The sequence below is a fragment of the Colobus angolensis genome, unplaced genomic scaffold (assembly GCF_000951035.1).
Source record: "Colobus angolensis palliatus isolate OR3802 unplaced genomic scaffold, Cang.pa_1.0 Scaffold138, whole genome shotgun sequence".
NCBI classification, from domain to species: domain Eukaryota; kingdom Metazoa; phylum Chordata; class Mammalia; order Primates; family Cercopithecidae; genus Colobus; species Colobus angolensis.
The window spans coordinates 1,810,753-1,827,423 of NW_012114466.1; the positions used below are offsets into that span (position 1 = coordinate 1,810,753).

Consider the following 16,671-nt stretch of genomic DNA (forward strand, 5'->3'; position numbering starts at 1 on the left):
GACACCATGGGAAAGTAAGAACAAAGACGGATGGGAGAGACTATTTCAACACATACAACCGAACAAATCATTTTTATCCTGGATATAGACTCACAGATGTCGCCATGATGTGCAGTGCCTTCCCAGCTCAGGTGCCTGACTCGCTTTTTCTGCATCAGAAACCTAGCAGGGAGAGGAGGTCGGGGTCTTTCACAACCATCATTTTCTTCTTGAAAACCCATTAGGCCTAATGTAAATGGTGAGTTAGTGGGTGCAGCACACCGACATGGCACAAGCATACATACGTAACAGACCTGCAGGTTGTGCACATGTACCCTAGAATTTCAAGTATAAAACAAAACAAAAAACAACAACAAAAAAAACAATTGAACCCATGGGGGAGAAAAAAAGAAAACCCATTAGGATTTCCTGGTGCTTCCTAAGTATGCCTGGAGGAAACTGTGCTAGGTTCGTTTGCGTTTTTCTTTAAAGAGACGGGTCTCACTATGTTGCCCAGGCTGCTGTCAAACTCCCAGGCTCAAGCAATCCTCCTGCCTCAGCCTCCTGAGTAGCTGGGATAACAGGTGTGAGCCACTATGCCTGGCAATTGTACTCGTGTACTCGTTTCTACAAGTGCTTTAGGAGAGAAACACAAGAGAAGTAGTTTTGATTCTGATACATTTTGGCTTCTCTCAAAAAACTGGGAAAACATTTTGACTTTTCTACAGGCCTTTCCCATCTTCAGTCAGAAAGTGCACATCTCTATCCGAATCTGACAAAGTCATCATTCTCTGGGCTTCCTGGAGAATGTTAACGTTGGGTCATTTTCCAAAGACGAAGGCAAGATTGTCTTGTAAAAGTTAAGTCTCGTCATATTCAGGTGAAAAATCTCAAAGGCAAGGCTGGGTCCTTGTCGTAGAAACTCGAACCATTTCTATTCGTGCTTTTCCCTGGCTTCTGTCCACCACTGACGCTCTTTCACAGCACGGGGCCTGTTTTCGGCTGTGCTCAGTTAACCCTGAAGAAAAGGTCTGTCCATTCCCCAAGACGACTTTCCCGGCAGCTCACAAAAACCAATCCACCATTGTCGGGATGGCCGGGGTAAGCAAACCACCCTGGCAATGCCTGTGGCCACAGGGTCCAACATCTTTTGTCTTGACTTCAATGAAGATTTTAAGACTAAAGAATGGTAAGAGTTGCAAGGGTGAGCACGTCTAAAAGTTAGCTTTATTTTTATACTTTCTCCAATGAAGGGATAATGTGGATCCACAAAACCACAAGGATCAGAAAGCCCAAAGCAGCTAGAGGCTTCCGTTTTCCTCCAGCCACCTCGTCTCACTCCATAAGAAGCAGTCAACTCCAGGCAGAAAAGCAGACCAATGAATTCCCTCCAAGTTGCCCAGAGTCCAAGTCACTTATCAGAAGAAACACAAATGAGAGATGTGCAGGTTGGGTCAGAGCCTCTGAGTAGGCCGGCCTTTCTTCCACCACCCCTTAGCATCCTGTCCTGTACTATCTAACGGCCTGCTTCTCCGACTAGACGGTGATCAGAGCTTGCATCTTCTTTGGCTTGGTTGGCCCACTGTGGCACACGGCCTTTTCTTTTCCTGGATTAGGAAATGAGTGCCTGCTTCTAAGTCCCACATTTTCCTTCAAAGAATCCTTCACAGAATCCAACAGGCCCAATAAGTTTTTGTTTTTTAATGTATTGGTCCTAGAATAACTGGTACAGAGTATAGAACACTTCCTGATAGGAATGATCATTTCAAAATAAAACAGCCCAGTAGTTACATTTCAACAGTGCTGAATGGCTGTGACACACTCATGTTTTGACCAGACCCTTGGTCACTGCTAAATGTGACTAAGGTCTTTTTAGACAAAAATTCTGACAATTACCAGGGTTACTGGAATATGTTCCTTTATGCCAAACTTTGGCTACCCAGTCTCTCAAGTGTCTCATAAAATATATATTCTGTGCAGCAATGGCATTTAAGTTTGGCAATTTAAAAACGTATTAACTTGGCCGGGCGCGGTGGCTCAAGCCTGTAATCCCAGCACTTTGGGAGGCCGAGACGGGTGGATCATGAGGTCAGGAGATCGAGACCATCCTGGCTAACACCGTGAAACTCCGTCTCTACTAAAAAATACAAAAAAAAAAAACTAGCCGGGCGAGGTGGCGGGCGCCTGTAGTCCCAGCTACTCGGGAGGCTGAGGCAGGAGAATGGCGTAAACCCGGGAAGTGGAGCTTGCAGTGAGCTGAGATCCGGCCACTGCACTCCAGCCTGGGCGATAGAGCGAGACTCCGTCTCGGAAAAAAAAAAAAAAAAAAAGGTATTAACTTCCTCAACGTATCCAAAAGTCACTGCTGTTTTTAATTAATCTAATGCAAAAAGAAAAACTGGCAAATAATTAACTTCATAAGAAAATACATACATTAAATAATAATAATAATAATAATGTATATAAGCACAGACCACGGGCCAGGAACTCATCTTGGCACTTCATGCACAGGCAGGCAGTCACACTTCCTTCCAGTCTCAATCCAGCAGCTTTCCTGAAGGAAAAGTTTCCTCCATGGGACTGCTGTGATCACAGAAGTGTCCAAGTGGTTCGGAGTCAACTATAATAAATATGTCAGTGACGTGGCTTGGTAAAGCCATTTGGGGACAGAGTGAGACATCATTATCCAGCATGGCAAGGACGTCCTGTGACTGCCTAACTTTGTGTTCGTTCTGTGCAGAGACAGGCTCAGTGGAATCAGAGTGTGCTTCCTACCCAGAGGCAGCATTTGAAGGAAACCATCAGGCATGTGGATTTCAGGCTGATACTTTAAGCTTATGATCTGATCTTATACATCAGATATAAAATTTTTTTTTTCTTTTTTTTTTTTTTGAGACGGAGTCTCGCTCTGTCGCCCGGGCTGGAGTGCAGTGGCCGGATCTCAGCTCACTGCAAGCTCCACCTCCCGGGTTTACGCCATTCTCCTGCCTCAGCCTCCCGAGTAGCTGGGACTACAGGTGCCAGCCACCTCGCCCGGCTAGCTTTTTGTATTTTTTAGCAGAGACGGGGTTTCACTGTGTCAGCCAGGATGGTCTTGAACTCCTGACCTCGTGATCCGCCCGTCTTGGCCTCCCAAAGTGCTGGGATTACAGGCTTGAGCCACCGCGCCAGGCCAAGATATAAAATTTCTAAAATACAAAGTTAAGAATTATAAAAGCCTATTCTATTCTATTCTATTCTATTCTATTCTATTCTTCAGAGAAGAATACAGAGAAACCAGGAGGAATGCAGGATGGCTACTCTGTTAAATGTACTGTTTGTGTAAACAATTTTGAAAAACAAGTATTTCATGTAGCCTCTAAATTTAAAATACTTTCTTAAGCTACTAAGTTTACAACTGGTCTAGAATAGTGACTATTAAGGTGAAATTATTTAGGCATGGATTTCTCATGTTTTCCCACGTGTCAGACTATGCAAGTTTTAGGCATGCAAAGAAGCTGGGGACACAGTGCACAAAGGTCAGGCCCCAGGGCGTTCCCATCAGCCTGCATCAGTCACAGGGCTTGGCTCTAAGGACAGATCCTTAGGAACAGGCAATACATGCCCACATACAGTTTTGTTTCTGTTTTCAAATAAATGTTACATGGTGGCCCTCAGAACATTAACAGTGACCACTGAGAAGCACACTTAGGAAAACATGGCAGACAGGCAGCTGAAGTAACTGAGAGCAAGTCCAGGAAAGCAGTTTCCCACACCTCTTTCACACAACTTCCTGCGTGAGGACAGTCATGCCCTGATCCCTGCCCTGGGCCGCTGAAAGCGAGGGTGGTCACCTTCAAACCAAAAAGGACTGCCCACATGGCTCACACTGAGAACCTCGCTCTGAAAAACAACAGGCTGGCATCTTCTGACTGATGTGAGAATAAACATGAAGAATCTTGCTTTTAGCACAAGTAAACCAGACAAGCAGAACCGGATGCACTTTGACTCCTGAGAGCCAGGGAGAGCTGAGCAACCAGGCTTGGCAGGACAAACGCAAAGCACCGGCCTGCAGGACCACAGAGGCCTGAGGCAGAGAGAGGGACGCAGTGACCGTGGTTCTAAACACACACAAGTGCATAACTAACACACTGGAAAGAAGCCAGGCTGTCTGCCAATCTGTACACTGTAAAACTCCCAGTGTGCTGACATGGCTTTAGCTTCTAGCCTCTGTGATTCTGGAGGTGTAAGAAAATGAGGGGCACAAAACTAAAAGCTAAGTAGACAAAACCTGAAGGAGCACAACTTGGAATACTTACTTGTATAGTCTCATTTTAAAACAGTTTGACTACCTGCCAAGACACCTGAGCGAGGAAAAGAAGTCCCCTTTTCTGAAAGTTTATGCATTCCAGCATGTCCTTCTCCAACTTCCAGCTTCTTGCCCTGGAAGCCCGTTGCTAGGATACTAGGAGAGCTGGCTAAAGCAGGTCCCCCTCACTCTTTCACTCGGGATGGGTCTGTCTGAATGGTGACTCCTGCATCTGTGTAGTGGAGGCGGGTGGCGGCTGCGGGCTACTCTTACTGGTCTGGGCTGGGAGCGTCACCAATTCATCTCACAGTCCTGCACCCTGCAATCAGCTCCCTTCACTCACACAGGGACCTGGGAGGCCTCCGCTCACCTGTGAAATCACCTTCTGTGTGTGCACTTGTTTGTCTTAGTTGATCTGGTTTACACAAATAAATCACACTAGTTGAGGGTGGGAGAATTACTATACAACTTAAAAAAAAAAAAAGAAAAATTAAGCCCGGGCAGGGTGGCTCACGCCTGTAATCCCAGCACTTTAGGAGGCCAAGGAGGGAGGATCACTTGATGTCAGGAGTTCAAGACCAGCCTGGCCAACGTGGTGAAACCCCATCTCTACTGAAAATACAAAAATTAGCCAGGCGTTTTGGCATGTGTCTGTAATCCCACCTACTAGGAAAGATGAGGCAGGAGAATCACTTGAACCCAGGAGGTGCAGGCTGCAGTGAGCAGAGATCATGCCACTGCACTCCAGCCTGGGCGATGGAGCGAGACTCTGTCTTTAAAAAAAAAAAAAAAGACAAATTAAATCAATGGGAAGCCATACCAAAAAGATTCTCTATTAAAAGCAAAACAGCACTAATGGGTTTTCAATAACTGAACAATTAACACGTAGTGCTTATAAGCTGTTTAATCCTGAGAATGTAGAAATAAGCAGAAGAGAGGCCTCCCCTCCAGAGGAAGAAAGGCTAGCTTTGGCAGGAAGATGTCCTAGTCATTCGCTGCATCAAACAAACGTCGGGGTGGCCAAAATGAGATACTAAAGCAGACACACATTGCTTTGTGAACACACTGCAGGCGCTCCCTGGCATGGAAATTCATTGCTATCTTTTACAAACCACACCGAGCCTAGCCAGCTGCACCATCTCGAGGTGTTTAAGACACTTCCCTGAGGAGCCTCCTTCCAGCTGCTGTTTGGGAGGCCCAATACCATGCTAGATTCTCCACCAAGAAGAGTACAGAACAGAACATGTTTCTATGTTTATTCTAAGATTCCTGCTTTCCCAAAGATGTGGCACTACAGTCCGGAATCTCCCAAATGGAAGCTCCAAAATGCACACGTGACTAATAAAGACCTCCATGAGGTTCTGCAAGTCAGAACACCTGCTTCACCCAGGCTTTCCCACATTTTATTAAAAGAAGGCTTCTCCCATGTATGACCTATGAAGGTACTACAGACAAAATATGCTTTGGAGCACATTTTGGAAACAGTCCCCCGGGTTCACAGCATCCAGTGCTGGGGACACACTCAGGGTGCAGGAGCAAGAGGACATAGTTCCCGCCTGGGATAAACTTTCCTCGGGGGAAAGGTTATATATCTGGGTATTCTGGTGTGTCGTGTTCAGGGAGAGGCAGAGCAACCCAACCCAACTATAACACACTAAATGGAGGCACTCAGCTCACTGAAGGAGTATAGAAAGACCCCCGAGAGGAAGGCATACATGACACAAATCTAAAAGGAGGAAACAGGGGGAACGGGAGAGGTATCTGTTTTACAAGGAACTACTATCTTAGTGCCCAGCACTCTTCCCTGATTATGATCTAAGATCAAAATAGGTCAGTGAATTTTTTTTTTAATTTTTTTTTAGATGGAGTCTTGCTGCAACACCCAGGCTGGCGTGCCAATGATACAATCTCAGCTCACTACAACCTGAGCCTTGCAGGTTCAAGTGATTCTCCTGCCTCAGCCTCTCGAGTAGCTGGGACTAAGGGTGTGCGCCACCACGCCTGGCTAAATTTTTTTTGTACTTTTAGGAAAGACAGGGTTTCACCATGTTGGTTAGGCTGGTCTTGAACTCCTGACCTCAAGTTATGCACCCACCTCGCCCTCCCAAAGTGCTAGGATTACAGGCAGGAGCCACCGTGCCCGGCCAGGCAATGAATTTTATTGAGTGGTTACTATGTGCTAGATCCTCAGTAGGATTAATAAAAGATTTTGTATCCAACACAGATGTACAGTCACCTGTCCATCTAGGAATTACAATGGAAAGAAACTCTGTGACATTAATCCTTCACATGGATGAAAGACCTGTGTGGAGTTTAGATGTCTGAATTAGGATCAAAGCCTTGGAGTCAGAGAAAGCTGGGTTTACACCCTGGCCCCATTACACAAGCCAGGAGAGCTTGGATCAGCTACTTTAATTCTCAGAGCTTTAATTTTCTCACTTGTAAAATGGAAACAATGTTTCCCAACAAAGAGGACTGTCTCAGTGACACCATGAAAAAGGAAGGAAGAAAGGGAGAGAAGGAGGTTGGGAGGGAGAGAGGGAGAGAGGGAGGGAGGAGAGAAAAAGGAAGGAAGGACGGAAAGACAGAAAGAAGGAAGGAAGGAAGGAAGGAAGGAAGGAAGGAAGGAAGGAAGGAAGGAAGGAAAAAAGTGAAAACAAAATAGGAAAACCCAAAGAGAACTATTCTGAAAATGTAGCACAGGATTTGGCATACAGAAAGCACTCAAGAAATGATTTAAACAATCTTAATATGAGTGCAGTAGAATATCCTGCCTGCACTGCTCATCTTAGGGTAAGTTCTTTCACGTGTACTTCCATGTGACTCCCCCAACAGGAAGACTTAATACATGTCCAGCACCCTCCTCCCCTGCCAATCCCTACCCTTCTACCCCACGTAACTACTATTCTGACTTCTACTATCATAGATGAATCCTGCTTGTTCCTGAACTTCAGGTAGATGTATTGTACAGTACATGGTCTTTCTGAATCTGGCTTCTTTCACTCAGTACCATGCTAGTGAGATTCCTCCATGTGTTACACATAGCAGTTCACTCCTCTTTACTGCTGTATAGTATTCCACGACATGAACACACCCACAATTTAACTACTTATTCCACTACTGCACATCTGGGTTATTTCTACTTTGGGGGTCTGAAGAATAAGGCTGCTGTGAGCATTCTTGAACATGTCTCCTAATACAACAGTCCCCAACATTTTTGGCACCAGGGACTTGTTTCATGGAAGACAATTTTTCCACGGACGGGTTGGTGTGTGTGGTTTCAGATGAAACTGTTCCACCTCAAATCATCAGGCATTAGTTAGATTTTCGTAAGGAGCATGCAACCTAGATCCCTCACATGTGCAGCTCACAATAGGGTTCACACTCCTGTAAGAATCTAATTCCGCCACTGATGTGACTGGAGACGGAGCTCAGGTGGTGATGCTCACTCATCTCCTGCTGATCTGATGGGAGATGGAACTCAGGTAGTGATGCTCACCCACATCCTGCTGATCCGATGGGAGATGGAACTCACGTGGTGATTGATGCTTGCTCACCTCCTGCTGATCTGACGGGAGACAGAGCTCAGATGGTGACTGACGCTCACTCACCACCTGCTGATCTGATGGAAGATGGAGCTCAGGTGGTGACTGATGCTCGCCCACCTCCTGCCGTGCTGCCCAGTGCCAGGTCTGTGGCTGAGGGGATGGGGACTCCTCTTCTAATAAACATATACCTGCACTCCTCTTTGGGGATATACTAGAGTAGAACTGCTGGTTCACAGGATAGGTGTATGTTTAATGTTAGCAGATGCTCCCAACCAAAAAGCTTTCCAAAGCAATTCTTCCTACTTACATCCCACTATCATGTATGAAACTTCAGGCTGCTCCATATCCTTGCCATCACTGAGTATTGTTGGGGCTTTTATTAGCCATTCTGGTGGGGCCTAGTGGTTACTTGTTGTGGATTAAATCTGTACTTCCCTGATGACTAACAATGCTGCACTCATTCCATATGCTCATTAACTATTTGGATTTCTTCTCTTGTGAAGTGGCATGCAAGTCTTCTGTCCATTTTTTTTAAAACTGAATTGTTTCTTTTCCTTGTTTTGCAGAAGTCCTTATCCTTTGTCAGATATATGTAATGCAAACATCGTTTCAAAGTCTTTCTCTTACAGTTAGTGCTTTTCAGTTAGCTTTTGTGTGCCTTAAGAAACCTTTGCTCAATCCAAGATAATAGCCAAAGTCTTCTGTGATTCTTCTAGAAGCTCTTTTATTTTACCATTCACACTGAGGTCTATAAATTCAACCTGAATTGACATTTCTGAATGGTGTTGAGTTAGGAGTCCCAGGTCATTTTTTCCTCACTATGGACATTAAATTGGTCCAGCACCATTTATGGGAAAAACCATCCTTTTCTGAGTGAACTTCAGTGAGGCCTTTGTTGGGTGTGGGTGAGTCTGCTTCTGAACTCTATTCTGTTCGGTGATATTATTTGAGTTTCACCACTGACCCACAGTGCAATCACAGATGAAAATTTACCTTTCTCATAGGAATGAATAGCTACATAGGATACTTGTACAAAAACACTTATTTGTTGAGAAACTATCTCTGGGCACTTTATAAGCATGATAACATTTCACACTCACTATAACCCTGTCGGGGTAGGTCTCATTCTACAGATGAGACTAAAACTTAGAGAGATTGGGTGCAACGCTCGGAAATTAAGGAGTGGCAGAACTTGAGTGTGGGTCTGCCTGGCCACAGGGCTGATGCCCTTGCCACTGTGCCATTCTTCCTCAACACAGGATTACCGGGAAAACTACTGTTCAGTGATTATTCCTATAAACTCTCACATTTCTGTATGGAAGTGAATTTTATTTTCTTACAAATTAGGTGTTTCAATAAAAAACAAAAAAGAAAAAGAAAGGAAGAAAGGAAGAAAACAGAAAAAAACAAAAAAACCCAAAACAACCCAGTCTGGACTCTCATTCTATCCCTGTCCCCGCACCATCCCCCCAATAAAAACAATATACATAAAAAAAAACCCACATCAAGGACAACCGATCAAAACACAGATCAAAAAAGAACGAAAGAAAAACACTTCAAATAAAGTTCAGCTGTTTCTATTTGGAAACAACAACAACAAAAAATCCCACAATAAACTGACAAATAAGAAATTGCCTCTGTGGTAGCAGAGCTGGAATTTTCCGATGGCATTGGCTACTGTGTCATTACTGTGGGTGACCCAAAAGTGAGTTGGGTGAGCGAACAGCTGGGCACTAGCTGGGCTTGTGTCCCTGAGGCAGCAGCAGCCAGGGCGGTCCTTCAGAGTTAAGCTTCCCCTCATAGCTGGTACCTTTTCCCTGGATGTGGAAATCCCTGGTGGTCTCTAAAAGTTACCTCCAAGAAATGGAAAAGGAATGCTTCCAGCCACATCCCCTACCTTGGGGCAGTTTTTGCTTCTAGTCTGCTCTGATAGGCCAGCCTGGATTTCCTAACCCCTAGGGTGGCTGAGGAAGTGGAATCTTCTACACAGTCCTGACTGCAGATGTCCCATGGGGCACGGGTAAACTCCTATCCAAAGGCATCCCCGGCCTCACCCCATCCCAAGGAGGACATTATCCAGAGTGCTCAGAGAAGAGTGGTATTGTTATTAGTGGATATTCGACATCAGTACTGATTCCTAGTCTTAGCATGCCCAAAATATCTATTGCTTTTTAACACAAAATACTAAAATTAAGTTCAATAAAAGGTTGGATGGTGCTAATTACTAGAAAAATGGGTTAAACTAAATTTTAAATAATATGACTGACAAACCAAGAATACTTAATTTACCAGAGTCAAAGAACCCATGGGAGACATTTCTCCTGAGCTTAGAACCACCCTCTCCCCCAAAATAAATAAATACACACACAGGCACATGCACGCACACATGCACACATACACATATTTCACCAAGCTGCTGTTTGCTCATTTATTTCTTTCCTTTTCCCATTCAGATATCTATCTAAGATATATTTTTTGGTTATCTACTACATGCAAGACAATGGCATATTTATATTGAGGTGAAACACAGAAACATTGATCCCTGCCCTCAGGAAACCTAATCCAGCGGGTAATCCAGACATAAATGCACACATATTTAACAAAAACCTGTGATGAGCTGAAGGAACAGAACAAGTTTTGGCAGGGATCGGCGGGGGTGGCCTATCTCGGCTGGGACTTGAGAGAAGAGACACGGAACGCCGGGTGTGAAGCACAAGGATGACGGAGCCCAGGAGGAGCACAAGCAGAGATGTGCTCGGACAACTGCCTCCACGCAGGAACTGGGATCCTTCTTGGAAGCAAAAAGGTAGGTGTGCCTGGGGAATGCTGACGAAGGGGAGAACGGCACTGGATACAAATGAAGAGGACCTTTTAGAATGTGATAGACTGGGCTTATCCTGAGGATGACAGGCAGTCTAGGAGGCTCTGTGAACAGGGGTATGCTTATGTGAGGTGGTTTGGGGAGTGGGAGAGTCAGAGAGGAATGATCCAGCTTTGGTTTTAAAAGATCATCACACTGAATGAATGGGGACTCAAAAATCACCTAGACCCAGCAGGAGCAGAAAATGCAAGATGAGTTAGGAAGTCACTGCCTAAGTTCAGGGCCAGTAATGATGCAAGTGTGGACTGGATGGTGGCACTGGGGATGGAGGCAATATCATCCCTGTGTGAACATCACAGATTGTACTCACATTCTAGGCTATATTACCTAGTAACCTACTGCACACCCAGGCGGTATGGGATACCCCATTGCTTCTAGGCTATAGAACTGTAGAGCATGTAACTGTACTTAATACTGTAGGCAACTGTAATACAATGATAAGTATTTGTGTATCTAAACACAGAAAAGGTACAGTAAAAATACAGTATTACAGCCTTATGAAACCAAGGTTGAATATGGGTCTGTGTTGACCAAAACATTACAATGTGGCCCATGACTGTATATACTTTACACAAGAAACACATCTCAGACAGAAAGGTTGAGAATAAAAGGACTGATAAAACTGTACCATGTAAATACCAATCCAAAGCAAGCTAGATAGCTATATTAATATTAGGCAGACAATCATTTTTAGAGATAAAGAGGGTCATTTCATAATGATAACAGGACTATTTCTCAGGACCTATTATATATCTTTACTTAAAAACCTTGCCTCAAAACATATAAAGGGAAAATTTATATAATGAAAAAGAAAATTAGATGAATCCATGATCATAGGCTGATATTTCAAAACACCTCTCTCTCTAATTGATAAATCAAAGTAGACAAAAATATCTGTAAAAAACCTAAAAGTTTTAAATACTACCATTTACAAACTTGCCCTAATGTATGTATATAAATTACTACACCCAACTACTGGAAAACAGCCATGCTTTTGATGCTCACATAGAACATTTGCAAAAACTGACCATATTACTAGGTCATAAATCAAGTCTCAATAAATTTCATAAGACAGAGGATATCAGGTAGGTGCTATTTGATCACAATGCATTTATACCAGAAATCAAGCTCCAAAAGATAACTAAACAATTCTCAATTGTTTAGAAATGAATTTCTAATAATCCATGGGTCAAAAAAGAAGTTATAATAAAAATTGAAAAACACTTTTAAATGAATGACAACAAAATAATACATACAAAAATCCATGTAATGGAGTTCAAGAAGTATATGGAAAAGAGTAAAATTGAAAATTAATAATACTAAATAAGTGGACAGGTATAACATGTTCATGGGTTGAAAACTCAGTATTGTACGTCAATTCTGACTAAATTACATTAGTCAATGTAATTTCAATGAATAACTCAGTATGTGGAGGCTTTGAATTGTTTTTGTTAGTGGTATACGAGGTTATTTGTGTGTGTACGGGTATATACGTGTATGTGTGTGCGCATATGTGTAGAATTTAATAAGCTGATTCTAAAACTTTTATGCAAAAATACAAATGACCAAAAATGGTCCTAACACTTAAAAAAGAAGAGACAAATTGGAAGAACTGACTTATCCTTTATCAAGACATATTGGAAAGCTATAGTAATTAAGACCATCATATCGGCGTAGGGATAGACAAAAAAAAAAATGGAAAAGAAGGCAGAGTCCACAAACAGACCCAAACTTATATCAATACTTCTGAGAAAGGTGGCACTACAGTGAACAAAAGCATGTTCTTTTCAGTAACTAGGGCGGGGACAATTGTGTGCCATCTGGAGAGAAGAGAAATAGACTCTAACACACTCCATACACAAAAACTGACTCTAAATGAATTACAGACATACATATAAAAGTTAAAACTATAAAGCATTCGAAAGATAATATATTATTATCATCATAACCTCAGGGTAAAGAAATACTTCTTAAAACAAGATACATGTGCAAAAAACCCTAACCATAAAGGAAAAGTGATGAATTTGACTAAAAGTTGAGAACTTCTGTTATTCAAAAGAAACTATAAAGAAAATGACAAGGTAATCACAGAACAGGAAAGAGAAAATATTAGCAACACATGTAGCTGACAAAGAACTTCAATCTAGAATACATAAAGATGTGTTAACAAATGAATAATGAAGAAAAATATCCCAATGGGCAAAAGGTTTGACCAAGGACACTGTAATGTATACACACACACACACACCCCTCAAATAGCAAACACTTTAGAAGATGCTAAGCCTCATTCACAGCGTGGGCAACAGGGAACGGGATGTGCAGTCCTAACTCCAGGGGAAGCGCGAGGGAGGGAGGGAGGAGGTGGTGCACAGGAGGTGAATGCTCATGTCATAAAATAAACAGGTCACACTAAAACTTGATATATCAAGAAACAGCAGTAAAGCATATTATTTAGGTATACAAAAGTAACTACTAGAAGAAATAGCTAAGAAAGTGAATTAGAAAGTGTAGAAAGTGGAGCTAGAGATATTGTTCCCTGACTGAATGCCTTTTGGTATTTTAAAAACCCCCATATAGGTGTATTATTTTCATGAATTAAAAAAAAAAGGAAAAAAATCCACAAGAACGAAAAAGAGTGAATGGGAAGTGAGGAGTAAAGTCAGAGTCATTAGATAATTCTTGGGGAATAGCCTGGAAGGAGCATTAAGGCGGTTTTACCGATGGAATAAGGTAAATTTTGTAATCGTATCATGTCCTTATTTACTTTAGTACTGTGAAGGCCAGATTTTAATTTATAGATCACATCTAAAAACTGAATCTCTAGGTTGTAATGCTTTTTCATTTCTGACCATTCAACTGTCATTCTCCCTTTGCGCTGATATTTCAGTATGGGTCTCATATCTTACTACATTTTATATGCCTTTAAAATCTGGTAGGCTTAATAAATAGAACTCCAAAGAATTACTGAATACACATAACACTAAAGATGCTTGTGATATTTTATCTTTTCTTAATGATTCAGAGGAGATTCCATGATCTTGCAATGTTTCACTGATTATCATTCTAAAAGCCAGTTATCTAGCTAAAGATATAGCTATCCTATATCTTTTTTTTTTAAACGTGTAACTCTGAATCATTTGTCCACTACATGAATATGTTTATGTGGTTCTCTGCATGTGCTCTGTCTCCTCCCAGTGACTTGTAAGAAGGCAGTGTAGGGAAGTGGCTAAGGGACAGGCACTCACATGTATAAAATCTGGTTTTAACCTCTAGGCAAGCTAGAGACTCAGTTTTATTTCGTCATCTACAACATAGGGATGATAGTAATAGTATCTGCTTCATGGTGTTGTCAGGGTTCAACAAGGCAAAGGGTGTAAACACACAAGAGGGACTGAAGGAATGTTTCCTGAAGGAAGAAGTGAATGAACGAATGGCCATCTGGCAAGGAGGACACCAAGGCGGAAGGTGCTGTGAGCATCGGTAGGCCTACAATGTGCTTGTGTACAACGGTCTTTTTATCTTTTGGTGTTCGCTAAAAGCCAAAAACTAGCAATGAAAACCCCTTCTTCACTAGAAGGTCAATTCAGGGAATGTAAAGTAAACTGTGAGTGAATTTCTTTTTTCATAATAAATCATCATTTTCATTGAGAAATGCAACATCTGCAATTGTACCTGAACATTCTTGTACTGCTTTCCCATGACTAGAAGCTTTCTTCTTTCTTCTTTCTTCTTTCCTTTTTGAGGGGCTAAAAAAATGTCAACACTCTTTAATGAGCACAGCCTGCAGGGACTCATGATAATGCCATGCACTGAACCAAACGTGCTTTACTCTGAAGAGGAGTCTTCTGAGGCTGTGTATTTGTCTTTTCCTGACTGAACTTACAAGCTACTGTGCTCTTTAAAATAGATTGTTTTCTATTGCTAATCAGACAAATGACAGTATCTTCAGCACAAATAATAAGCATTGCTCAGTCTACTTACTTTGAAACACATGATTTTCATCAGCTGCTTTTCTTTTCTTGGCAGAAGCCATAGTTTTATTTTTAAAATGCCCCCCTCCTCAGTCTCCTCAGTGCTAGGCTGGGCTCCTCACTGCCTCCCACAGGCTACACTCCCAGTCCTTGCAGTAGCCTTACTCACCCCTGCCCGCCCCCAGCCAAGCAGTGACCAGGACAAGGGGCACAACTGAGTTTGGCTCTCACCAGGGAAGTTCATGAAATTAAACAGTAGGTTTTATCTCAAATCTAAACAAGCTGTATCTGGTCCCTGGTTAGTGACCACTGTCCTACGTTACTTTTGTATAGTACAACTTACTTGAACTGGTAGGAAAAAGGCAGGGTCCCTGCAGAACACCCTCCAGCAAGGGTGGCCAACCCAAGCAAGGGCAAGAGCCAGCGCTCTCAGCTTCTGCAGCAGAGGGCTGCAGGACAAACCCTCCGAAGATGAGAATTCAGCACCACTGAAACGCTCCTTCCTCCTCCTAGGGAGCCAGAGTGCTCCTCATGTTTCTATGTTGCCAAACTCTTGTTAAAATAGTACTTCCCAAAGACTGGATACTCAGAATCTCTATACCAAAACAATATACCATAGTTCATGTTTACTCTGAAGACCACACACACACTGGAAAGGTGATGCTGGTGATGTGCAGCACAGTGCCTTACATGGGCTGCCTCCGCCCCAGGTTTGAAAGTGCTTTTTGGCCACATGCTCATTTGGAACGTCTTCTTCACCTTGAAAAACTTAGCTTACCATATTACAAAGGTTACAGAAATGATATTCCAGTACCATAACTCTGAAAAAACGATTTGGTTCTCAGGAACAAGTAAACAAGCAAGGCAGCCGGCTACATACTGAATGAACACGAGGAAAGGGCCTTGTTTTGCTAAGGGCCCCGGCTGTAAACTTGTGCATGGTAATTCACGTGCAAGGATACAGGGGTTACTGTCACTGATGTTGCAGTTGTCCAGGATCAACGGGATACCATCCAGCTCATTTACCTAGAGAGAAAGAAGATAAGTTTATACACTGCAAACAGCATGGCTATAGTCAGAGATTACAGATGACTTTGTTCCTTTTGTGTTTTCTTATTCAATGTTATAATACTGTTTGCACTATTATCTGAAATACCTATATCAACCCAGAACTATATAAAACAATGTAAACAAAAAGTGATATTTTTCTTTTCACTGGACTTCAAAAATTTGGGGCAATTAGGTAGCCGTATAAAAAAGAATCCAAGTAGATCACTTCCTAATATTGTTCACCAGGATAAACTCCAGATGGATATGAGACCTAAACTTAAATTAAAAAAAAAAAAAAAACAGTACTAGAAAAAAAATGGGTGAATTCCTCTTCTAAGTTGGGAATAGGAAAAGCTTTCCTAACTATGATTCAATCCGGAAGCAACAGGGGAAAAGTTTTAAAATCCGACTATTTGTTTTTAAGACAAATGAGAACTGGGAAAACTATTTGTAAGGTATCACAGATCTGGAAGATATTTGCAAAGGATTAATATTTCAATATATAAAGAACTTGTAAAAATTTAAACAACACCAACAATACAACAGAAAAACAGGTGCGATACATGAAACATAAATGGCACCAAAAATACAAATAAACTAAAAACACATCAGAATATGTTCAAACTTGCTCATCAGAGGTAAGCAAATTATAATTACACACAACATTTCCTACCTGCCAGACTAACAACCAAGTCTGACAGCAAATGCTATTGGTGAGGCCACAGGGAAACAGGCACAACTCCCATGAAAGGGAACTGGGTGTAAGCAGCAAAATGACACGTGATCCAGTAACCCCATTTCTGAAATTACCGATCAAAAACACACTAACCCATGAAATAAGGTTATTCATTACAGCACAGTTTATTTTGTTATTTTATTTTTTGTAAAGATGAGGTCTCACTATGCTGCCCAGACTGGTCTCAAACTCCCAGCCTCAAGCGATCCTCCCGCCTT

At 42.3% G+C, this 16,671-nt stretch overlaps 1 protein-coding gene across 1 annotated transcript in view; it reads right to left on the minus strand.

Moving 5' to 3' along the window:
* Positions 1–16,671, minus strand: part of ATXN10 (ataxin 10) — a 167,664-nt gene that overhangs the window by 24,177 nt on the left and 126,816 nt on the right. Inside the window, exon 12 of the mRNA XM_011934796.1 lies at positions 15,630–15,693. Within this exon, the coding sequence (XP_011790186.1) occupies positions 15,630–15,693 (64 nt within the window). The remainder of the gene's footprint in view (positions 1–15,629; positions 15,694–16,671) is intronic.